Source organism: Columba livia, chromosome 3 (genome assembly GCF_036013475.1).
Source record: "Columba livia isolate bColLiv1 breed racing homer chromosome 3, bColLiv1.pat.W.v2, whole genome shotgun sequence".
In the NCBI taxonomy this organism is placed as follows: domain Eukaryota; kingdom Metazoa; phylum Chordata; class Aves; order Columbiformes; family Columbidae; genus Columba; species Columba livia.
This window is the reverse complement of record NC_088604.1, coordinates 104,185,967-104,211,460: the sequence shown is the minus strand read 5'-3', so window position 1 is coordinate 104,211,460 and position 25,494 is coordinate 104,185,967. Positions and strand designations below refer to the sequence as shown.

The window sequence follows — 25,494 nt, the reverse complement described above, 5'->3', positions numbered from 1 at the left end:
CATTGGTCAAGAAATAAGCTGTATAAAGCCTTGTACAAAGCAGATCTGACAACCCTGTCTGAAATCTGTACCTTTGGTGTTGACCCAAACCCATGTTTTTGCCAGACTAGCCTCTGACATTAATGGCTTGACATCGCCAGTACAAAAGAGCCCTTGAAACAGTACTTTGTTGCAGGAATATAATTGCTACTGTACCAGATGTGTGCCATAGAAAACCATAAAATTGCAAAGCAAAACAAGGTAGCTATTTGACAGAAAAATGACAGAAAAATGCTTTCAGGTATTAGCAATACTAGTTAACAAATATGGTACATGAGTTTTAAAGGACAAGCTCTGCAAAGTGCTTCATACTGGTGTCCACACTCCAGTCCTCACTGTATTCCTGTGGAAAGCCTGTTCAGTACTTTACCCAACCACAGAAAAGAACCCCAAGCCTTCTCCTCCGCCACTACAGCAAGTATCAGAATCTAAATAGTTTCTTAGCCTTCATTTCCTTCAGTTTTCAAGTTTGGAATTTATTGAGAATTAACTTAAAATTCTTGTTGAATAAATCTTTGATTTCTTTTTGATGCGCAGAAGTAAATTGTAAGTTAGCGTTAAGTTTATCAGAGTTGTCTTTCTTCTTTCTTGAGTGGAAAACACCTAACTGACCAGCATTTGAGAAGAACGGGCGCCATATTTCGTGAGGCAGCAATACAGACGGTGCTCTTGAAAGTGCAGGTGCAAAGTTGCCCTATGGGACTGGAACCTTGTGGTGCAAGTCACAAGATAATTTAAGAGCAAGACCTGAGACTCTGGCTTAGGAGGCAGGATCAACGGCATTAGCACTGCACTAACACTCTTAGCAGCTGGATGGGTTAAGGACATGATCTTTAAGTCTTGCAAGGTTATCAGCACCTAGTTAATAATTTCTCTCTGAATTTGAAGGGAGGAATACTACCTTGTAAATCTTCTATAATACTTACTATGACAAGGTAGATCTGCCTTGGATAAAAAGATTCTTAATCATCAGCAAAGAAAGCCCCAAGGAAATTGCGCACAACGACAAAACCACACTCCAAGGTGGGGCAGCCACACAGGAGGCCGCACAAAACTCAGAAGAAGGTTTTTAAGATGAAAAGTAAGTAGGATATACAGAAAGTAATTATATCTCAGGCTAGCTATAAAATTTTGCCAACAGCAGAACAACAGAGAGCTTAGCAAGAGGGGAGCAGAAAAATAGCTAGAAACAAGGCTGGCAATATTAATGAGATGCGTTGCCTAGTCTCTGGAAACAAATGTTGGAAGCATTTTGGTGGTGGGAAAGCATACTTCGAAGCTACGCAGCAAAGGATCCTAAAGAGACTGCTTGTAATTCTGTGTAGCAGAAGGGATACCTAAACAAAGAAAAGAAAGATAACAAAATGAAGTGTGTGTATGTGCTTGGGAAGAAGAGGCCGGGTCTTGAGTGTATATGTTGCAGACTGTTGCTTGTTCAGGTTTTAAGAAAATGAAATTCATCCTGGCATGTCTGCACTGATAGGAAGAGCAACATGGGCCAGTGTCAACATGGGGCTGTACAGATTGCTTTGGGCTGACTTTTAAAAATCGAAGCAGAAGCCTCAGGTAGAGAGGAAAACAAGAAATGTTTAAAACAAGGTCTGAAGAAGCAGGAGGGAAAACCATCCCAGAGTTTAGAAAGTGAAAATAGCATAACAACCAAAAAAGAGGAACCTGTAAATAATTCTGAAGAGCACAATGTATAAAAGTTTAAGACGACAGATTTTTGTGCCCATGATTTGGACAGTATAAAATTAGGTTGCTTAGAGTGGTCTGAAGAAATTGTTTTAGCCACGCAAGAAATAATCTCTATTAAGGAATCTTTGGTTTCAAACCAACAAATAAACAAACCAGCCACTTTCAAGAGTGCCCCAACTCTGTTACTGTGGTCAGTTTGGCATCATTTCTACAGGACCAGATGTGGCAGCCGCTGGGGTTTCATGCACAGAAGCAGCTCCCAGAGCCCAAGGAGGTCATCAACAGGTGCTGCCATTATTTGGGACGCCACAAGGCCCCCTCTGCTGATGCACACGAGGCATCCAGCTCACCACCTCAGCCCTTCTCCACTACAGTGTGCTCAGCATTATGTGGGAGCAGCAGAAAAGGCTGCCCCACTAGCTATCTGTAAAACTGAACTCTTATGCTGAAAAGTTTATTTTTCTTCTCTGGTTTCATTCTCCACACATTAAGTAATTTCTGTACTAAGCCAACTTTTGAAATGTTTGACAAAAAATTTCCTCATCTGCTACTTTTATTTCAACTTTAAAATGGCTTTTTTAATCCTGTCCTTCTTTTTAATTTTAAGGAAACTACTACTTATGGCTTTCCTGTTTGCATCTGAATCTGGCAAACATCAATAAAAGGCAGTACGGACACCTAATAACTGTCTGATAACATGTATTAGAAGACAATAAAGAGCACTTTCCTTCCCACTCCCACTGCCCCAAACTGATTTCCAATCAGTTTGATTTGGACTGTAATCAACTGCTAAAAAAAAAAAAAAAAGGGAAGGGAAAGGGAAAGAGAAAGGAAAAAAGTAATTGTAATTACTCATTACTGACTTATGTTGGTTGGCTTTAGTTGGTTCAAGAGGTCGTACAATACTGCTGTTCCACAATATGATGCACCATAACAGTGAATAGCAATCAAAACTTAGTTTCTGGTAATATCAGTATATCGTTCTTTCTCATAAATAGTTCTCTGTGATATACATGTCTGTCAGAGGAAATAAAGTGCTATAGTCCAGTCTCAATTGACAATACAGTAAATCCTTCTGGAACAGTTTGAAGCTACTGCTTTGTTGTACTTGACGGTTACATGCAAAAACAAGGCAGAAGTGTACAGACATGTACACTCTAGGGCTAAAGTGACAACTTAATCTACATAATCTAGTGCTCAAGTGGAAGACATTTGTATACCAGGTTCATACAATTTCATAAAGCTTTGAAGGGTTCCATTTCGCCTTTCACATTCTGGACGGCTTTGATTTAAACCTCCTCATCCACCAAAAATAAACCAGCAATTAACTCCTAAAGATGACAAAATCAACAGAGTTAAAGCTTTCTTCAGATCTAGAATTGAGATACTGAAAGAACCAAGGTTTTATTAGCTGGAGACGGAAAATTTCTTTCCACATACATGCATCTGTTGTGAAAAGGACAGTGGCATTTCAAAGGGGAAGGGGCAAAAGAGACACCAACATCTGTTTCTTTTTCCATTTGTTGCTTTGCATTTAAGTTGACAGACTGAAAGAGACTAAAAGTTGGCTAACGGACAACAGCACAGGAAAAGTTTATGTGGTAATTTTCTGTCTAGAACAACTGAAGTTTCCTCTCTAAAGGTAAGCATTAGTGGTGCCTGGCCACCAAGGCGGGAGAGCTTGGTTTCTAATGAAACCATAAATCCCAATTATCTTCCCAGACTACCTGAATTTCTCAAATATATCATTCAGACTGAATAACGTAAACTCCTGATTTAGAATTCTCTGAGAGTAAGATATGCTGTATATTTTTTTCAGATATACTTTGATGCCTAAAAATTAGTTCAAGTGTCCCAAATACACAAACTTTGGTCTCTGTTCTTATGTTGTAGTTCAGACATTCACATAGAAAAGGCTTGAAATTAGTAAAGCATTTTTTTTCAAGGAGAAGGAAAAAAAATCTACAAAAAAGCCAAGCAAATTCATATTACCACTAACCTGAGAAAGGTACTTTTAAGGTTAAAAGGTTCCAGGCAAGTAAATTCCTTCTACTAAGCCCATGGTCTTTGAGACAGACTAGTGAAGCTATTGAAAAGAAAGAAAAAATTTAATTAAAAAAAAAAAAAAAGGCAGAACAAGAAAAGGAACAACACTAGTACAAGAAATAACCTTCAAACTTCAAGCCCCAAGGTCAAATGTGACAGATGCTAGTGATTCCTTCATTTATTTTTCTTGACATCTATCAATGCAATCAATCTCGAGTGAAGTTGTAGATGCCAGAAAGGGAATAGCCTATCGTGATTTGTAGCAAGCTTCAAAAACAAGCGCTCTTTCTCTGTTGGAAGTTCTCTGTACAGAAATATATACGTGTACTGAAGTACTGGCTATACTGAGTAGTAGGATTTTATGGCTTATTTGTTTATGCATGCATGTTTAGATCTCAAGTTCTGTTTGGGAGACGCCTTCTACTTCACATATTTACACAACTCTTTAGATTAATCCCAAGTTTAGTTAAGCCTCAAGACTAGTCTAGAGGTTCTACTCACAGCTCAAGAAATCACATATGGCTTGCAAAGTCATTTTAGTGGTTTGTATAGGTACGCTTACTAGAAGTAAAGATGTATAGTTCAGTACCAACAATTCTGTGCAGGGATTCTACAGTCCACATCCCCTAAGTGTCAGGTGACAAATCATGTTGATCTGTCAGTGACAAAGCCTCAACCTCCCTTTGCCTCTAAAGTGTTGCAAGGATTTGTAGGAAGAGACGAAGTCCTACTAAGATAAAGCAACTACAACCTAACATGACACAAGAAAATATCTGAGAGAAACTACCCTGCTCTTCTCTATAGAGAAGAAGCAGCCACACAACAAACAGATCATGTGCCCAAATGTGGAATAGATGTCAGAAGTTAATCCAATAGTTCAAATCTCATCTTCTGAATCAACACTTAAACAAGGCGGGCATGCTGGTTATTGCTGCTGAAGTAGCTGATCTGAGGATCTTCCCTACCTCCCCTCTTCAGAGAGGCTGTGATTACCTTCAGTCATGTGAACAGGATTAAGATTCACTTGTTACATTATTTTTTGGGTCAAGAACATCATTATGGAATTAGTGATGAGGGAGGTCTGCAATGAAAGACCAATTTGAAGTTATGCTGTCATTTGCTATGGGCTCATTAAAAAGATTGTTTAGTGACCAGTGACAGAACCTGAGGGAACGGCAGGAAGACGTGCCAAAGGAGGTTCAGGTTGGACATTAGGAAAAGGTTCTTCACCCAGAGGGTGCTGGAGCACTGGAACAGGCTCCCCAGGGAGGTGTCACAGCCCCAAGCCTGACAGTGTTCAAGAAGAGACTGGACAACACCCTCAGACACATGGTGTGAACTGTGGGGTTGTCATATGCAGGGACAGGAGTTGGATTCGATGATCCTTGTGAGTCCCTTCCAACTCAGGACATTCTATGATTCTATACATACAAACTGCAACTTACCATCAGTAGTGCAGGTAGAGCTTTAAAATAATAACGGTAACTAAAATGAACAATGAACAATACTTCTCCAAAATACACAGATTAAAAGAAAAAAAAAATCAATCCTGTATTATTATACAAATTCTGACCTTGTTGACAAGTTTTCCTTTGTGTTTTCCCCACTCTACTAAGCACATTTGCAATCTTACTAGCTTTATAATTATAAATTTAACAGATGGGTAAACATATTAGAGCTGAAATTAAATCAGTGGCCACAGCGACAGTCTCACAAGCACCCAAAAGTCAACATTCAAATTGTGGAAGTTGCTAAATAACCTATACGCCACATAAATACACTTGCTGCCTCCTCACCTCCAGTAACACAAAAAGGGAAGCCCATTAAATAGCAACAAGAAAGGATTTTATATGGCACCAGGGGAGCAGAAAAACAGTGAAAGATAGTACCCACATCGAGTGGCATTTGGGGTAAATCAGAAAGTGCTGTGCTCCATGGCAGGAGTTCTAACAACTCTTTCACCATTATAAAGGTTCAATAGCACTGCACTGATTCTCTCCCTGTGTCGTTTGCAGGGGCTTGTAAAACACAACAGAATTGCAAGAGATGACAGAAAAGACTAACCATATAAAAAACACATCCACAAAGTCAGATCATCTAGAAACTCTGTCATGCAACAAATCTAGTTCTAACAAAATATAGTCATGTTGTTCCCCATAGACAAGTCCTTCCAATTGCTTAGGAGCTCTACCAGAGAAGGTCTAACAAAAGGTGTTCCAAAACCCAAAGATTAAATACGGAGCAAGATCTTTCTGCTCTTAAAAAAAACTAACAAAGTACACAATTCTGTTGAACTGGTGAGCAAGGACATAATTATTCTGAGTGGTAAGCACTGTTGCAAACATTATGTATAAAAGTTATTACTGTATTTGGCAAAGTTTCTGTAAAATGCAAAACAAGCATCCCTTCACTGGCCACTGGTGTTTCAGGTGTTTCAGGGCTCAGGAACCACTTGTAGTTGTCACTTCTGGCACGTGCTTCCTGGTGTCTGTTCCATCTGCCTTGTCCCACTGCTACGTAACGTGTCTTACCTCAGCCAGCTTTCTTCCTACACACAATGCATCAGCTGCAGTGAAATATCGCAACTAAGAAAATAAAACAGATATGCATCTTCTACACAATAACTTCTGTAACAACTACAGTTCATTATGGATTAGGAATGACTCTCTTCTGCAGGCTTGGGCTATTTTTTTCTAGAGAGAATGTGATCAGAGGATCAAAGAGAACATCCCTAGTTCTGCCTTCGAGTCTTAATGCGCACTGAATATCCATTGAAATCACACCTGGTATTTTGCACACAAAGTCAATACAATTGAACCCTCATAACAAATAAATATTGGGTGCTACGCTGCCTCTGCCTGCCTAATAAAATTTCATAGCTTTATATATATTTTACTTAAAATCAGCCATAAGTGCTGTCAACCGAAACCTTTGTTTGCCTGGTTTCACCCTGAATGTAAGAGTAATACCTGACAGCATCTACTTTTTTCTCTTGTAAATGTAGGTGAACTGTGAAGACCTTGTAATAGACTAGTATATGTAATTCACGCTATGCGGTTTAAAAAGAAAAGGGAAAAATAAAAAGGCTAAAAAGATACTGACACTGTGCATAGTTCAAGATATGAGAAAATCCACCCTGGAATTAATTGATTGCTTTACCACCCTTCACACACATTTGTTTCAATAAAACATACTCTTCCTGCTCCGAGTCTCATGTTATACAATGGCATGGACTCACTACTGCACATACAAGTCACTGGGAACTACGCACACTTTACAACTCATTTAAAAAACAAGATAGAAAGCATATAGAATCCAAGACGTGTCATCTGTGAAACTTTAAGGCGTTTTTATTTCTAGCACAGGCTCATCACTGAGGAGTTCAATTACCTTGTGCCTAGAGTGAAAATCCTTATAAAATTTAGAAATCATTTGGTTATAGCATGGTCAAATAATTCATTACAAAACAATACAATTCTTTGCAATTTCCAAGACAAAATAAAGTATTAAACAGACCAGATTTCCACTGTAGGATTGCTAGTTCATTTAAGAACTTTATTGAATTATTCTTGACTTCCAAACAGCTATTCTCAATTCCTTTTTAAAGAGAAGATTTTTAGAAAAGTGAGATTTGCATGTTTGTTATCAGAACTGGGATAATCGGCTATTATCGCCCCAAACAAAGGGCAGAGGAGCACTCAAATTCTGGAATGAAGGTTCAGAGCAAATGACAACAAACTTCTACCCTATCGTGTGGCTGCAGTCTGTGGGTAGACACTGAACTATCCCTGTGGGACGCTTAGGCAGGCTCAAGATCAGAGCTTTTCTGCATTGCTGAGCAGGGGGGAGAGCTACTGCCTCTCACAGTGAAGAGACAAGACCAGAGGGAAAAGAATGAACCAGCCAGTTGCTCCAACTGTAAAGTTTTACAGCACACAGAGTACCAAGGACTCAGCTGTACAAAACCAGGAAAACCACAGGCACGTCCTTACTAAACTGTGCACCATGAAAATGCAGCTGGGGAGCAAGCTACACTTCTTGCAAATGTATAGGGTAGACAAGCTACAACTAAATGCACTTACTTTAAAAGCACAGACCCTCTTTACTGTGGTGACATTCTCCATCTGCCATCTGCAATGCACAGCTGAGTAGTCCGGATCATCTCAAGCAGATGGCAAAGGCAGGCATTTGTTCTTATAGTTAGCGTGATCCCTCCCTCTCCTTCAAGGCTCCTTACATTTGGCACTTTCCTGTGCTCCTGGTGAGTTCTGCCTGCTCACAGATCCAAGGCAGAGCTGCTCCACGCAGCACAGCAAGGCATTTTACACACAGCAGTATTCCCTGCGAGCGCCACGGCACAGGGGCATTGCCAACGCAGGAGACACTTTGCACAAAGCATGTTTATTGGCTGTGACACAGAGCACGGCGTTTCCAAAGAGCTACAGAAGAAGACAGCTGCTGCAGCTCCCCTAATTACCTTTCCCCAGACATCAACAGTAATTTACAATTTGGATGATGTTACTGGAACTAAGTATGATCTAGATCGACACACAGATCTCCTCCTCACTTTTACAGGCCATGTGTTATATGAGAATTACAACTATTCAAACTGTTGCTGTGGGTTTGGTTATCTCCTGTACGGTTTTTTATTATGCATTCTCCTTTTGCTACTGGAAACTACTGAATTTGCTATAGAGCCTAATCAGATAATCATATCTTGTTACAAGCACAAGCCAGCAGGACTTGCTATTAGAAACTCTCTAATCTGTCACATCAAAACAAAGAATATTTGCGATGCTTAGTAAAAATTGCACTTCTTCACACACATTTCACAGCAGAAGTAAAAAACAAAATAAAAACACCATTATATAGAACAGGTAAAACATTAGCCTCACATATATCCAAATTCAATTCTATGTTACTCCACTACTACAGCATTTTGAAATATTTACAGTGTTTGGCTCCTGCTCTTCTGCTGCTAACCAAAATTTAAAAGAATGCACAGGAAGTCTGATGAAGACATCATCAACATTTACAATTAACTGCACAAAAAGGATAAAACATTTCCAATAGTTGCACTCTTGAAAGACCAAAAGCTTTCCTTCTCTGTCAATAGCTCTGAATTGCTTTATTGACAAGAGACATCATTTAAAAAACACAAATGCAAGACAGAACTCAAAGTGTATGTAGACACATGAAACTGCAAAGACTCAGTAGACATTGTAAGCCAAATAGTATACTTGGGTAAAGAAGTAGTAAAAAGAAAATTGAACAAATTAGACAGAAAAGCTTTAAACTTAGGATGAGTATCTGCACTAGGTCTGTTCTTGTAACCACTGAGAATCAAGACGATATCAACTTAGAGGCTCACTGTTATATGGATCCAGTAGTTTGCTGATGCTCTCTATAATAAAATAAGCATCAATCTCCAGCTTCTACAATAATTTAGACCCATGCAAGACAACTGTCTACTTGGGGTGGTGTCCTGCTCCCTCCAGTAGTTGTGCAGCATGTATTTTGTGGCTGTATCTCTACACAATTGTGTGATTTTTCTCAGTTCAAGCTGTGAGTCAAATGAGAGGATGAGACTTACCCATGTTTCTCTGGACTTTCCACTGATAAGATTTCACCACTGCTTTCGTCAATAGGAAGGACACGAGCAATATACTCTCCGCTCTGCTGGTAAAACTTATAAACAGCCACTTGAACTACGCATTGGTCACTGCTGCTTCTCAGCCAGGGGCTCAGGATGACAGGGCTTGGCCTCTCTGATGCATTGAGGAACAGAAACGAACCTAGAACAGATGAGGCAACAAGAAAGCTTTAAGAACAAAAAACTCCAAAAGTCTCACAGAATCCAAATGAATACTTGTAATTTTTATGCCGCAGCTCACTCTGCAGCCCTTCCAAAACTCCCAAAGAGTAACTTTGGCAACTAGTTCGGAAAGTTTGTCCATTTTATATTAAACCCATTAAGATCTTCCTGGTCAGACAACGTTTTAGCTCATCTTTGGATGGCCCAAAACGAAAAAAAAATACATTTAAATCTAAGTCACACAAAAAAAAAGCATAAAGTGGAAAAAGCCATAAATATTAAGGGCAGGGAAAAATAACAAACAGTAACATCAAAATTCAATCAATCAAGAGACTTCCAAAGTTAAGCCCAGGCAGGTGATCAAGGAGTTTTAGGTTTAGAACCTTACTTTCATGTACCTATTCTTCTTGGACTTCATCCCCATTTCCGTAACCTCTCAGGTGTGGTCCAGACCCAAATATTATGGCCTTGATTCAGTGGGATCCTGATTTCGCAGCTCTGAGATATATATATATGTTTTTAATAATACTTTGTATCTATTTGTCTCACCCAAATAAAGAACACAAATTCAACAGCTTTACTTTTGCTCTTGTATAAACAGAAGAGTGCAGCATTTTTAAGTCATTAGAGTGAGAATAAAGGCCTGACAATTTTATGTCTTCAGTAATTCATTCTAATGTATTAATTTTATATGCAGCTAATCCACATTAAACATTTCATTATTATCCAGTACATTGACTCCCTTGGCCTAATTCTATTTCAATATAATCTGAGGCTTATCCAGTGGGAGGTAATATCTTTTCATCACACTGTTGCTCATTTTTGGTAAGTCAAATTACCCCCTTTTGTCAGCTCACCAATTTACCAGTTTGCCCACAGAGCAAGCACACTGGGGTGCGTAGTTGGTAAATGAAAGGGGGCAGTTAGGTAAACGAAAGGGACCAACCCTTGAAGCAAGAAAAAATGTGATATTCCACAGATTCTAGCAAGACTGGTCAGATAATCAAGGGAACGAGATTTCATTTCCTGGAGCATCCGTTAATAAAGCATGTCCATTAATACTTGCAGATCTGATGAAAAGTTTAATTTCATAGACAGAGAAACTAAACCTCTTTTTAAGTGTGCATGAATTTTAGCAGGAGCAGCAGCTTGATTTTGAAAATACCAAGGCTGAATCTTCAGAAGAATGATGTTCCGCTTCACTGAGCATGGCTCAGCTGAGATCCAGGCTGTCTAAGACATCCTGTGGACGAGCCACGAATGGATCCTGCTCGTCTCCGCCTCGGTGTCTAGACTGTAGACCACAAGGTGCAAATGAGTCTCTCTGAGCTGCTGTGGTACCTCACCTTATCCTAAACTGGATCTGGTGAATTGTCCTTTGGTGGTCTCCATTTCTACCCACTGAACTGAGGGTCAGGAGCTCAGATTTGAATATCCCCCTGCCAAACACCAGTTTAAAACAGAGGAATTGCATTGTGCTCACAGATGTTTCCCTTTGAAAGAGTCTGATTTGGCAATTCATAGCAGGTCACACACAGGGCAATAATGGAAGGGCTGAATATGAAACCTGGATTCCTGCCAACCACCACGTTTCTCTCTCATATACACATTTACCGTAAGCAATATTATTGACGTACTTGTCAAAACAGTGTTCTTGACATTGGCATCACATTATTGACACATCTAAAACTAGAAAACATTTGTACTGAAAGAAACACACAGAAGTACATAACATACAGCCTGCTCAGATGTTGAAGTTTGTAAACAGAGAGGAGCGAAAAGTAGCCACGGCATTTTTTTTAATATTCCTTTATGTGAAATAATAGCCTTTAATCCAGTTATTAAAGGAATGGTTTGATGACTTTATACAAACTCTGTTTTTATCACAGTTATATATACACAGTATTTTTACTGGTCAGTAAAACAAAAACCCAGTACCATCCTTCCCTGTCTCTCCCTTTTGTTACAAACAAAGAGAATTAGAGCACTAAATCTTGTGCCTTTAATTGTACTATCCCCATAAGAACACTGAAATTTGTGACATGAAAGGGAGCAAAGAGACTTCTGTTGATGGCAGAAAGACACTAAGCGTTGCAATAATTGCTGATGGTAACTTGCCAGGTGCAAGAGCCATTTGCTCATCTTACTGCCTTGCAACAGGGAGTCAGATTTTTAAAATTACAGACAAATAAAGGCATCTCTCATTCCTTCGTTTCTTGCAGTGATTCTAAAAAAACAGAGCTTCCAAGAACAGACTTTCTTACTCCCTGACTTGGGGCCAGGTTTGAAACATCAGTGAAGTCTAGTAGTAGACAAGGCTACCTGCTACATCAAGTGTGTGAGATAGTCACCAACCTCCTTTGTTTTGGCTTTTATATTTCCACTCTCTGTTTACAGGGCTCACACTTTGCAATTGTGGCTTATTACCCATCACATGGCCAGTTCTACCTACCAAATTATATTGCTATAAGGAACACATCTTTGCCACAGTGGCCGCTACCCCGCCAGACACTCCCCAGATGCTGGAACAGCCCCACACTGTGCTCCTGGGAAGTGGTGCCTAGAAAATCACTGTGAAGGACATGGCTATTATGCTGTGTTGGCCCCACCACTGGTATGCAGTCTTGTCAAAAATGTCCTCGTAGTGCATACTACTAGGGAGATCACATACCTGGGCAAATGCTAGAGCCATGACAGATACTACAAAAAAAATTATTTAAAAAAAGGAGAGAATAAACATAACTTTCTTCTTGCTTTTGAAAGCTTAACCATGTTGTGGGTGATGTCCCTGTCTGCTCTGGTGTTCTCTTTTTGCTCTTATTGCTCATCTAGTCCATAAGTGCTAAGGAAAGAACTATCCAAGCTGCATTTGGCTCTGGTGTCACTGGAACCATTTCCAAAGTCGAAATGAGGGGTACTTGCTATGAAATCACAGGGAAAGTGTGGAGGCTTGTTACACAGTGGAGTTTGAAGATATCTGTTAACACACTATGAGTTAGATCTGCTTATTACAGAGCAGACTGGTGAGTTCCTATAGTAACCAGGCCTGACACCTCTCGTGTACATTAACATCACACACACTCTTTTCCACATAATCAACAGACTCAAAACACCAATTCCATCCCATTGTCATGAATTTGCTGTCTCCAGGGTGTACACAACATGTCTGTCAGTCAAACGCACACACACATACACAAAGACAACAATGTGCTGACAGAGGCCTAAATCCTCTTCCATTCAAGCTGACAGGGCTTAGCTACTGAAATCAATGGTGACAAACCCCACAAAGGAACAATTAAGGTGTCTGAAGTGAGGAATGATACATTTTGGACATAAATCCTTGTAATTCTCCCTTCCCTCAAAGACACAGTCTCCTGGTCACTCCTCGCCACTGTTTCATGTGAGGGCCTCCCACAGGGCCAGTCTGAGCACCATTTCCAGGATCAGGTTAGAGACCACTACTTAGGAAGAGTTAAAAGACCACATGGAGATCGATTCCCCATCCATGCAAGGGACAGAAGAATATTCTGGTTTGCATCAATGGACTCTCTGGGCAAAATTAGAAACTATGTGCTCACTTGTATTCCCCTCTGGTGGGAGAGAATCCATGTGGCGCACTCTGAGGTCATTGTGCAGACCCAGAAGATTCTAAGGTTCCAGCTATAATTTCCTTGCTCTTATTTTCTCCTATTAGCTCAAAGCTCTAATAAGGCTCTTGGGATCTTCCCAAGTGACTAGCTAGAAAAAGCACTGTAGCTTCAAACAGACTTATGCTGCTATTTAGTTATCGAGGGATATAAACTGAGATGAAAGGCCCCTTTGTGGTACATGCTGCTACGTTCTATTGCTCAGGACTCTGACGGGTCTATTCCTTTTTCAGAAAGATGTTCACCAATGAGTCATTTCAGGAGTCTTCCACTACAGGTTTTAAATTGGACTCCGGCTGCACAGTGCAATGCTGATATTAAAGAGATGCAGCTAAAATACTCACATTGTAACCAGATATACAGCCACAGACCCAGGCACTTAGCACTTCCCAGGTCCTAAGCTCATCCATCGTCATCATGCAGAAGCATGTGGTTGCAGCATTCAGTATTTTTGCACCAAATACACCTTTGTTTGCCTTATATGACAGAAACCCTACTAGCTGAAACTGTTCTGTGGTGTTTCAGGACTGCTGGTCTTAATGCAAATACTTTATTTTCCACATTCCCCCTAAATGCTCACAAACTGCGAGGAAAACCTACCAGTAGTACTCAGCTTCTAATAATATTTTTCCGTACTTTATTGATACCTGCAGTCATAACACACTGGCTTTATTCATCACCATATGTTGTGTCTGATAACATCTCTGGCAACTTGCTGTCACTTCAGACAAACACAGGTGAAAAGATATTTATGCTTAAGCACAGGGAATTATTGAAGTTGACATAAAAGGAATATTACAAGACAAATTAATATATCCTGCACGAAAAATTGCTGTTGATTCTTTGGAAGCTTGTTTACAACATTTTAACATTTGTGTCATAAAAAAAGGGAAGGATGGCTTATCAACTAGTAGCAAGGTGTTTCTGAGATGATGAAGACAGCTTCAAGTTGTGCTGTTCAGGACTAATGAGGTAACAGGGATATCTGTAAACAAGAAAACTGATGCTGATGTACTAAGCATGTATAGATACACTATGAATAAAGCACCTGTCCAAAAAAGTCTTCAAATGAGGAGGTATAGACTGGTGAGACTATAACTCAAAACCACACCAGCATCAAGGCCGGTTCCTACAATCTCTGGCCTGACATCCTTGTCTGATATAAATGCACAAAACATCCTAAACTCATGCCACTGAGCGCTGAGACAACTCTGATGTTTTCAAAAGACAGACACACCACTCAGCCCTAGGAACATGGGAAACTACATATTCTAATGGCAGCCCCTTTAAAAGTGGGCCATCTGACAGCTGCCCAATGGTCTGGATGCCCCCTGCAAAGTGCTCGTACCCTAAATACTTCCCCCTCAGTCTCAGGGTAGACCCAGTACAAAGCCAGGACAGGTTCTTCTGCTCAACAGCCTCATGATGCTCAGCGAGGTCAGTGCACCCCATTGCATCCTCTAACCTTTCTGAGGCAGCAGCCTGGGAAAGATGGCTGCAGCCCAGAACAATGGCAGTCTGAGAAGTTACAAAGGAAAATAAGGTTCTCCAGGAAAGTCTTCACTGCAGAAAACAGCAACCAGCTCTTCTGGGACAAACACATGGAGGCAACTCCTCTCAACTTCTACCTGAGGCCTAGGATTTCCAGCATGCCATGTGCTTGTGTATCTGATGTCAAACAATCAAATAAGATCCTAAAGACATGACATCAAACAGGACAATGGGACACAAAAAGTAGTTACAAAAGTGGCATACATTAGAATTCACGACAAGGGAAGTTCACATTATTTGAAAATAATATTTAGTAACACACCCAAACCAGTAATACACGCAGAGCGGACATCCTGATGCAAATTAAAGTGTCCCCATGCCAATTCAAGCAGATTTCTTCCCTAACAATACAAAGACCACCGTTTTTTACTTTAATTTACCTTCTTGAAAAGCAAGGCTCAAAACACAGCTAGGCTGACTTAATCTGATCACAGTTATAAAGCAGCAATTTAACAATCCTTTGCAAAACTGATAGATTTTTATTCTGAACATAAACTCCATCTTCCTACTAAAAGGATTTTATTAGCTTTCACATACAAGTTCAATACTCTACCAGATTAAATTAGAGCTGTAAAAACTATTAACAGTCAATGTCTGTTAGGGACCGTACAGTAGGAAAAAAAAAAAAATAAATAAATCAAGTTTTATGGTCTTTGGAGATGCTGACTGGAAGGAACGTTTCCACTAGTATCACAAAATATCCCACAGAGTTGGTCTTTGGATTCTTTATTTACACTCAACTTCAAAATTATCTATTCAAGCAAAACTCTCATAGCAGGAGCTCAGTAGTTGGTAAAAGCCATGGAAGAACTGGGCACTACCTGAGTGACAACATTAAGAAAAAATACTGTTACATTTTTCTAGGCTTATTTGTACGGATTTTCTAATTGCCTCATCAAGGCTCCAAAATATGCTGAACACTAAGAACGTGAATAGTCTCCAGTGCTGAGTGCAATGTGACTACATAAGCACCAGAAGATTTGCAACGTGCTATACTTGTATCTGACTTAAAATTCATGAAGGTAACAGCCTTTGAATTATTACAAAATTTGGAGCTGAACAATTCTTAACAATCTAATTATAGTAATTGGATGATATCTTACCTCTTTTGAAGTCAATCAGAGTTCTTGCTGTTAGCTTAAAGAGAACCAGGATTTCACTTTCAATACCTAGCAGATATGCGATCACATTTCTCTAGATGATGCAAGGGCAATTCAGAAATGCTAATGAATTCATACTAACTCTTGTGGGCAGGTAATACATTTCACAAATGAACAAGTTAAGGCAAACATTAAACAACTGCAAACACCGTGTGGCAAAGACTGGTATCAGAGCAGAGATCTGCAAGCCAAAGGTCTTTAAAATTACCTCCTATTCAAGTATATTTCATTTCCTAGCTATAAAGATGAAGGCAAATAATCCATCAAAGCAAAATAAAGTCTAATTTTGTCCTCTCTCTAAGGCATCAGGTAAATTTGATTTGCCCCATATGATTTCTCTTAAATTCGAAGACTTCACCCATATAAAACCTTCTCTCTCAACCAACCAGTATTCCCTGTGATCCTTGGGAACTGCAGCAGTGCTATATAAACACAACTTGAAGTTAGGAAATAGCAGAGTGCTCCCTTTTCTCACACTCCAGTCCCAAAAATTTTCCTCATTAATTTACCTGTTCTTTTAGAGGTTACCCTGAAGCCTTATATGCAGAGGGGAACAGTCCCCCAGCAGTGACCTTCATGCAGCTCCTTTACAGGTTTCCCCATTACTTCCCTAAACTCAGGCATAGTGTGTGATCTGACATCCAAAGGAACACTGTTATAAAATGTTATTACTATTGATCAGTTTAAATTCCAATAATCCCTAGCACACCCACATGGAAAGCTGAATGCCATCGCATTTCTTACTTTAGATAGACAACAATAAAAGATGTTTTTCTCACAAAGCATTTTACACTGAGTTTTTCAAAAGGAAAAAAGTCAGAAGGAAGAAGAAAATAATTAAAAGCTCCAGGAATTGCCTTCCATAATAGGAGCTGGAGCCAGATGCTGTTACAGCCCAATTCCTAAATGCCTCGGCAGTGTTTGCTCCCAGCTGAAAAGCACTGAACTGAAAAAAAGTAGCTAGTTAATTAAAAACTTAAAATTCAATGCTGAAATTAAAATCTTTACCAGAGAATGACAGAAAAGTGTCTCAGTAATTCAGCCTGGCACAGATGATTATCCAATACGCATCTCTTTTGCTGCTGACAGAGGCAAATGGCAAGTTACTTTTGAGATCTCTGTTCTGAGACTAGAGGATAGGAAAATTTTCTGTCATCATGAGCAAGACAGACAGACCTAAAGGGAAAGCCAAGAGGAAGCAAGTTCTGTCAATAAAAACAGAGGCAGAACGCCTGTTCGGTGCCTCACCGTGCGAGCAGTAGTTAAGGGGAGGGTGTGAAAAGAAGCATTTTACTGTGCCTCTACTTGCCACTTCGTACTCGAGTGTGCTTATTTGATTACACTCAGGAGGCCAGCAGCTTCAAAATTAAGAAGTTTGACAATACTTTAACACACAAGTACCTGAACAGAAACGTGTCTGGAACAGAATGGGTTTGGTCAGAAACCACATTAAACAAGCAGCAAGTACTGTGAGCTATTCCCCTGAAGAACTAGAAAAACCACAAGAGAAGGTGCATAATTAAATCTCTTTGGTGTAGTCCTCCTCCTTTTTTATTCTGTGCCAAGATTAAACTCATCACACAGAGGCTGCCATTATGTCAGCTTTAAGTGCACAAGAGTCATAACTCAGACCATCAGAGATTCATGAAAATGATCCACAGATAACACAAATAAGATAAATCTTGAGGCGACAGCATATTTTAACGTCTCATACATTTTAATCTGCCCTTGTCGGTCCCTCCTCTACATACATACATACAGGTACATCTACACATATAGTACCAGGAGACAATTAGTTGGATGACTGTCCCCAAAAGTTTTGAGAAAGGCAAGGGCCGTATCCAGAGCTTGTTGAATGCCTGAGAGCATAAAGCATCTGTCACCAAATCCCTGCCCATCCTGAGGCTCTACCATCCTTCCTCCATCTCTAGTATTCCCACCACTTCCATCCCAAATCTGCCTTTTGAGTAACTCAGTTATCAGTTCTGCACTACCAATTCTGCATGCCAGTTCCGTCTGGCAGACTCTTTTCTACTCAGTTTTTAGCTCTAGAGCTTCCTTGTATTTTCTGTGCTTCCCTAAGGCATCGTTGCAGGGATGAAAAGGGAGAAGAGTGCCTTGGCACACCAATTATAGGATGGAAAGAAACACAGACAGCAGAAACCTTTAGAGGACATCTCTGCTCTCCTGTGAAAGCTATACTAGCTGCTGGTTTTCCTTCTTTTGATTCAAAATATCCATTTGACATTAATGTAGAGAAAAAAGCAAGCTTCACCCACACACCACGTGTCAATGAGCAGACGAGCAAGGGGGCAACAACCCTTTCCCCTAGGTCTGACAAAGGGTTAGAGCTCTGAACATTGACAGACATGCTGAAAAACTATGTGGCAATCAAAGAAAGAGAACAGGAGTCCAGGAGCTTACACAGGATGACTCTTCCCTGGGCCTTCAGGTCACTTAAACAAAGTGTTCTCCAACAGCACAGTTAAAGTTCATGTTTAGATAGCATTTTATGAATTCAACATGTTGGACAAACATTAACTGATTATACCTCAGGACCCTAAAAATCCATTTTTCAAATTGGAAAAGATAGGACAAAAGTGAGTAGGTTGCCTTCTTTAATGCAGTAAAATCAGGCATCACACAGGATTAATAGTTGGAACTGCTCAAGTGCCAACACTATTATTTATGCTAACAACATTCATTTGAAAGAGCTGGTTTCATCTGCTTCTTGCAGTTAGCTCTTAAATAAAACTCTGCCTAATGTGACTTGTTCGTGAAATAAACCAGATCCTCCTTTCTGTTCTAGAGAGAGTGGCACAGGTGAAGGAAGGAGAATGGTTCAGATGAAGGCAACATGTCCTGGTGAGATCAGATCTCAATAGACTGGACACCAGGTCTCCCCACTGCTCTCCCTGTTTTAAAACAGGATCACTGAACCACACAGACTGGAAGGTCTCTCTGCAGGTCTCCATCACATGTCCTACTCTGAGCAGGACTGTCACCAACACTATACAAGGGCAGCTGCAGCTTTGTCCAGTCAAGTCTTAGAAGCCTCTGGCCATGGAGATCTGTCAGCCTTTCTGGGTAACCTGTTCCAGTGCTGCACCCCCTCCCTGGTGAACATCTTCCCTGAAGTCCAACCTGGGCCTTCCGAACAGCAAGCTGTCGCCACCACCTCTTGTATCATCTGCCACAGCTGAGAATTATTTGGCTGCCATCTTTGTATCTCTCCATTGGGTGGCTGTAGGCCATTACTCACCTCTCAGACCTCTCTTTCCAGCCTAAGCCAGCCCAGCTCCCTCCACCTCTCCGTGCAGGTACGTGCTGTTGGCCCCTGAATACACGGGCAGCCCCCACTGGGCCCTGCGACTTTCTCCACATCCCCCTTGAGCTGGGAAGGAGAGTTGAGGCCAAACACAGCAACCCAGGTGTGGCCTCACCACCACTGAGCAAGCCAGGATAATAACTTCCCTCAATGCTTGCTGCCTTCACCCTACCTTATCTGGCTTTCAACAGCTGCCTACCCTATTTGTGATGGGTTGGGTCCTCCGTAACCTGCAGGTCCCCTTAAGCAGGACTAATCAGGTTGCTGCTTCCTAGCCTGGGGGGATGCTGTACTGGCAGGTCCTGGTCCAAGGGCAGAGCTTCTTACTTCTGGTGGCTCCACAAGGCTCCTGTTAGCCCAGTCCTCAAGTTTACCAAGGTCCCTCTGGAGCAAAGCTCTGCCATTCAATGCATCAGCCAAGCCCACTCTCCTCTCAGTTGATGATCATCTACAAATTTGACTAGTGTCTTACCATCCAGGTCATGGATGACGATACTGAGCACTACCAGTCCTAATACTGGCTCCTGGACTCAGCTTTGCTCAGTGCTGTCTGTCACTGGGCAAAAACCCATCAAGTATTATTAGCCTCTCAGCCCAAAAGTCCAGCCACCTTTCAGCTTGCTGACCCACCCAGACCTCCTCAGCTCCCACATCAGAATGCTGAGGATGATGGTGCCTAAAGCCTTGTTAAAGTCAAGGTGAAGCAGATCCATGGTTTCTCCTTTGCTCACACAGCCAGTCATTTAACACAGAAGGACATCAGGTTAGTGAACTATGATTTGTTCGTAGTAAACTTATGCTAAGTGTTCCCAGTTATTTTCTTGTCCTCTACGTGTTAGGCAATGGAGTCCAAGAGGATGTGCTCCATGTTCTTTCTAAGGACTGACAGGAGGCAGACCAGCCTATAGCTCCCAAGGCCTCTATCTTGCCCTTCTTATAAATGAACATACTACTAATCTTTTCCATTTATCAAGGACGTCCTTCAACTGTAATGATTTCTCATAGATTTTAGATACAGCACCCTTGGGTGTACCCAGTCCCAGGGATTTGAATGCATCCAGCTTCTCCAAATAGTCCCTGACTTTGTGCTCTCCCAGTCCTGGTTGCCCATTTCTTGAGATCGTGCTGTTATGTGCCAAGGTCTGGGAATGGCCTTGGCTTGTAAATGTCAAGGGAAGTCGCTGAGTACTTCTGCCTTCCCACTATCATCTGTCACCAGGCTGTGTTGCCGTCTCCTCCTGAAAATGCTTTAATGTGTACCAAGGAAGACCAATGGATCATTTTTAGTACTTTTTTTTTACAGGGCCTAAGAGTCTCACTGAAGGCCAGACCTCTTGATAGAGAGTACCTTAGAAAATCACTGCACCAAGGAATCCAAGGGAACAAGGGAAGAGACAGCTGGCAGCTATGAAAGGACAGACAGTGACAATGGCACACAAGGGAACAAAGAGGAGCTTCAGTCACATCAAGAGTGACCATTAAAGCACATGTATCTCAAAACATTTTTGCTACACTGCCAAATCATAATTCCCATGCCTTGTCTCTTCCCTTCAGCTTGCTATTCTTACTCTGCACTGCGATTCACTAAGAATTTACATTTCTGCTGAGGAAGAGCTATTTCTTCTGTATTTATTCTACAAACTGCCTATCACACTTCTGGGCTCTGAATACTATTGACTGACTGAAATAATAAGGACACCACTTTCTCCAGCACAAACAACCAAACCCTCCACTCTTCTTGCAGGCAAATACCCATGGGGCTTCAATGTGGGTTTCACATGACTACCAGCTGTAGAAGTTCAAGCTCTCAATGAACATTATGCATGAAAGACTGTACAGCTCTGCTGCTCTAAAACCAAAAAACCATAGCCACAGGGAATCTGCCCACTGACCAGGGCATGCCAATCAGCTCACATGTTGTAATCCTACCTTTGGTATGCCTTTGAAATCAATTCTACCTCTCTAGAGACAAATGTTTATCTTTAAAAAAAAAAAAATAACAAATTTGGCCAGCACAAAGCCTAGCTATAATGGAGAAATTTTACATTAAATTCAATTAAACGGCAGTAACCATTATACATCACAGGAGTTTTCCTCTTCATGGAACAACCAGAAAAGAATACTTAAACATCTCTGAAATGTCATCACAGCCCTACCAAGTTATTTGTGCCTCAAAATCAAACTGAGGAAGTCACATCCATTATTGTTGGGGGAGAGCTGGGTGAAGTTGTATCTGCAAAGTGGTACAAGGCTCTTCTGTCCAACTACATTTACTTTTCAGTCTTACTAAAACTACCTAATGAAAGAAAAAGAAAAAAGAAATAGTCAGACTTACCATTCCGTTGGCATCCTGAACAAATCACCTTTAGCTCACTGACATTCTAATTTTCTAGAAACAGGTATAGTTATGCTAAGAAGGTTACGACTTGCCTATCTATCTTGGTTATAATTATTCCATCCTCTTTTCACTTTGCTAAGATATAGAATGGAATTTCTCATTTATGCTATTTGTTTTCTGTCGGGTGTAGACTGAGAGAACTACTGTCTTATTAAAAGACTATCTCCCTACTCTAGTGTTAGCCTGGAGATAACAGAACAAAGGCTGGACGGCAAGGGGGATTGGAAATGGATTGTAGCTCATAACGTGGATTTTACACAGCCTGGGATGGGACATAAGAGTTTAGAATCCGGCTCTGCCTGACAGTGATTACAGTCGACTGTTTCTATAAGTCCTCATCACAAAGCTGTTACCATTATCAGCACCAAAGCGAGACATTTTGGTGAGATGGTGTAAATAAAACTTGTGTGGTTCCTGTACTGCAGATACACAGCAGATTTTGACCTCAGTGCTGCCTCACTCTATTTGCACTAAGCCCTAAATGCCTTATCCTTACGGAGCAAAATCACAGTGAATGTTGATTTTGAAATGAACAAGTAAATGAAACAGAAGTGATTTAGAAGCCCAGCAAGATCTGGTCCAAGAGTGGGGACAGCTTACCTTAACACAACTGTCCTTGCCCTCAGCTTTTCACTCTGATGACAGGTGACTAACCTGTCAGTGAAGCACTAGTAAAGACACCTCATTTCACAAACTGATGCATTATGGCAAATTGGCTCAGTCTTTTATGCAATATGGTATAGATGAAAGGCAAAAGTAAGCAGAATAAATTGAAGATACTTCTGGGAAAACCACCCATGTTGTCTTCAAATTCACAAAGGTCACTGGTGTTCTACAGAGTGGCCTGAAAAGTGTGGGCATCACACTATAAAAAAGATAAAAAGCTACTGGAGAGTGTCCAGAAGAGGACTACAAAGTTGGTGAAGGGTTTGGAGGGGAAGCCATATGAGAAGTGACTAAAGACACTTGGTTTGTTCAGCCTGGAAAAGAGGAGGCAGAGAGGAGACCTCATCATGGTCTACAGTTTCCTCACAAAGGAAGAAGAAAGGGCAGGCACTGATCTCTTCTCTCTAGTGGCCAATGACAGAACCCGAGGGAATGGCAGGACGATGTGGCAAAGGAGGTTTAGGTTGGTGTCCTGGTTTTGCTAAAAACAAGTTTCTCTTTTAGTGAATTTGCCTGTCAGCTAAAGCCTTCATATTAACTGCATTTTCCTGGAGAACCAGACACATGTTTTGGTAAACCTAGCAATGGAATGCAAACTTATTGATAAGCACGGATGGACATCTCGCGAGAGGGGCGACGAGAAACAAGTGAGCAAGAAACTGACCAACTGTGTATAACATTCCATTCACGTGAATACTTCATATAAAGTGGGAGATCACGAGGATCTCGTCCCTTTTTGCCCCTTTGCCCTTTTCCCTTCTGCTTATGGCCGACATTAGAAGAGGACCTTGCGAGTCGTCCCTGCGAACTGAGGCCTAGTGACAGACTGAATCCAGCTCCGATTGGCTGCAGAGTCCAATCCAGGACTTTGGTTGCCGGCTCTGCAGTTGCTGAGACTTTCAAGATTGGTTTTGTATATTTTGTATTATTTTCTCTATTCCTATTAGTAGTATTAGTAAAACATCTTTAATTTTTTCCAACTCTCTTCACTCTGTCCTTCTTTTCCTCCCAATCGCCTGTCCTTAGTGGAAAGGGGGAAGAGGGAGGGGGAAGTGGGGGGGCGGGGGAAGAGGGGATTAACAATACATCTGCCAGGGTTTTATTGTCACCCTGCAATCTTAACCCTCGACAGTTGGACATCAGGAAAAGGTTCTTCACCCAGAGGGTGAAGCACTGGAACAGGCTCCCCGGGGAGGCGTCACAGCCCCAAGCCTGACAGTGTTCAGGAAGAGACTGGACAACACCCTCAGACACATGGTGTGAACTGTGGGGTTGTCATATGCAGGGACAGGAGTTGGACTCACTGATCCTTGTGGGTCCCTTCCGACTCAGGACATTCTATGATTCTATCCTTAGGATTTGGTTTCAATACTTCTTCTGTACTGTACTGTAGATCACCATGTTATTAAGAAAGATCTTACCTCTCAATTCACTTTTACATCATTCACATGATTTACCTACATTTACACCATACACACAATTTGCCTACATTTTGCATTTTACCAGCAGGTCAGTTTTCTTTACATGGCTTTGCTGCCTTCCTTTCCTAATTGGAGGCGTTAGCACAAGGCTGACAAAATTTGCAGCAAGGAATAAGTTTTTTAAACCCAGACAAGATTTCTTTGACTTCAAACAAAACCTTATGACCACCTGTCAAATGATCCAAGATTCAATAAACCCATGTTTTTTTGAAAGCATCACTTCTGGCTTTAAATCAGTCTGACAGTCTTCTTTTAAGGATGGGAAATGAACTCCCCTAGGAATGCACTAGTGGAGGCAGCAAACACATAAGCTGTAATACAACAGTGAAGAGCAAACAGAGAGCTCTCCTATTTCTTGTGACATCCAGCCACACAGGATTTACCACTATGGCTTTTCAATAACCTGCATCCTACACACAGCAGATGTGCTATGGGCAGAGACTCCACAAAGGTTACAGGGGATACCTAAGCATCACTGAATAACTCTCCCGCCCTGTTTTCCTTTTAGATAAAGGTAAATGTTCCAAGGTCATATGCAGCAGAAATACACTGCTGACAGCACATCACTATGGAGGCACTAATAAGCCCATAGGTATTTGTGCATATATGTCATAACTGACAGCATGCACTTTTACAGTTCCTGCAGGCAGTATTTTTCAACCTAACTGGGAAGGTTTTAATGCTTTTTTATTAAATTGATTTTGTTTGTTGTTGTAGTTGTTATTTGGTTTTGGTGTTTTGTTGTTGTTTCAGGTTTGTTTTGTTTGTTTGTTTGTTTGTTTGTTTAAAAAAATAACATATTTTTCCTGTTCATTACAAATGCAGAACTGATCCTGAAGGGAACACTGCAGAGACTTCCAGACTGAGGAAGCTTTCAAACCATTTCTATCTTTAAAGATGAGCTATCAAGGTACCTAATAAAGTCTCACTATGGCTATAGCCCTTTTTCCATTAGGACAAATGTGTAAAAGGAAACAAACAGAACTCCTGAAACAGAAAAAAGCTGGCAGCCTTCCACATGGAACAACTACCACCCACATAACGCATCAAGAGAAAAGGTGCAGTGCTCACTTTCAGCGCTTGGCATTCTTGCAGGAAAATCAACTGAATGGAAACTCTGAACACAGGCAGATGGTGACAAAAACACTGGTGAGATGCATGACACCAGCATCCTCTCCTCAGAGATATAATTCAGTGTTCAAATCTGGCTCAGAGTGATCATGGCTTGCTTTCCTATAGACACCAGCACCTTCCAGACCACAATCAAATTTCACACTAATAAATGTGTCTATGAGTCTTCATTAATTTTTAAAATTTTCATAGAAAATAGTATTAAGGCCAGTATGAGCACTGTCTTCCTTCATTTGGAAACAACAGACAACCAGAACTTGGTAGTCATTTTACATCATCACACAGCCCACAAAGCCAGGAAAACAGAATCATAGCATAGTTTGGATTGGAAGGCACCTTCAAAGGTCATCTAGTCCAACCTCCTGCAATGTGCAGGGACATCTTGAATCAGATCAGGTTGCTCAGAGCCTCGTCCAGCCTGCCCTGCAATGTCTCCAGGGATGGGGCATCTACCACCCTCTGGGCAACCTGGGCCACTGTTTCACCACCCTCATTGTAAAACATTTCTTCCTCATGTCTAGCCTGAATCTCCCC

General features: G+C 41.0%; 1 protein-coding gene across 1 annotated transcript in view; it reads right to left on the bottom strand.

Moving 5' to 3' along the window:
• Positions 1-25,494, bottom strand: part of ALK (ALK receptor tyrosine kinase) — a 339,668-nt gene that overhangs the window by 176,711 nt on the left and 137,463 nt on the right. Inside the window, exon 4 of the mRNA XM_065058665.1 lies at positions 9,377-9,578. Within this exon, the coding sequence (XP_064914737.1) occupies positions 9,377-9,578 (202 nt within the window). The remainder of the gene's footprint in view (positions 1-9,376; positions 9,579-25,494) is intronic.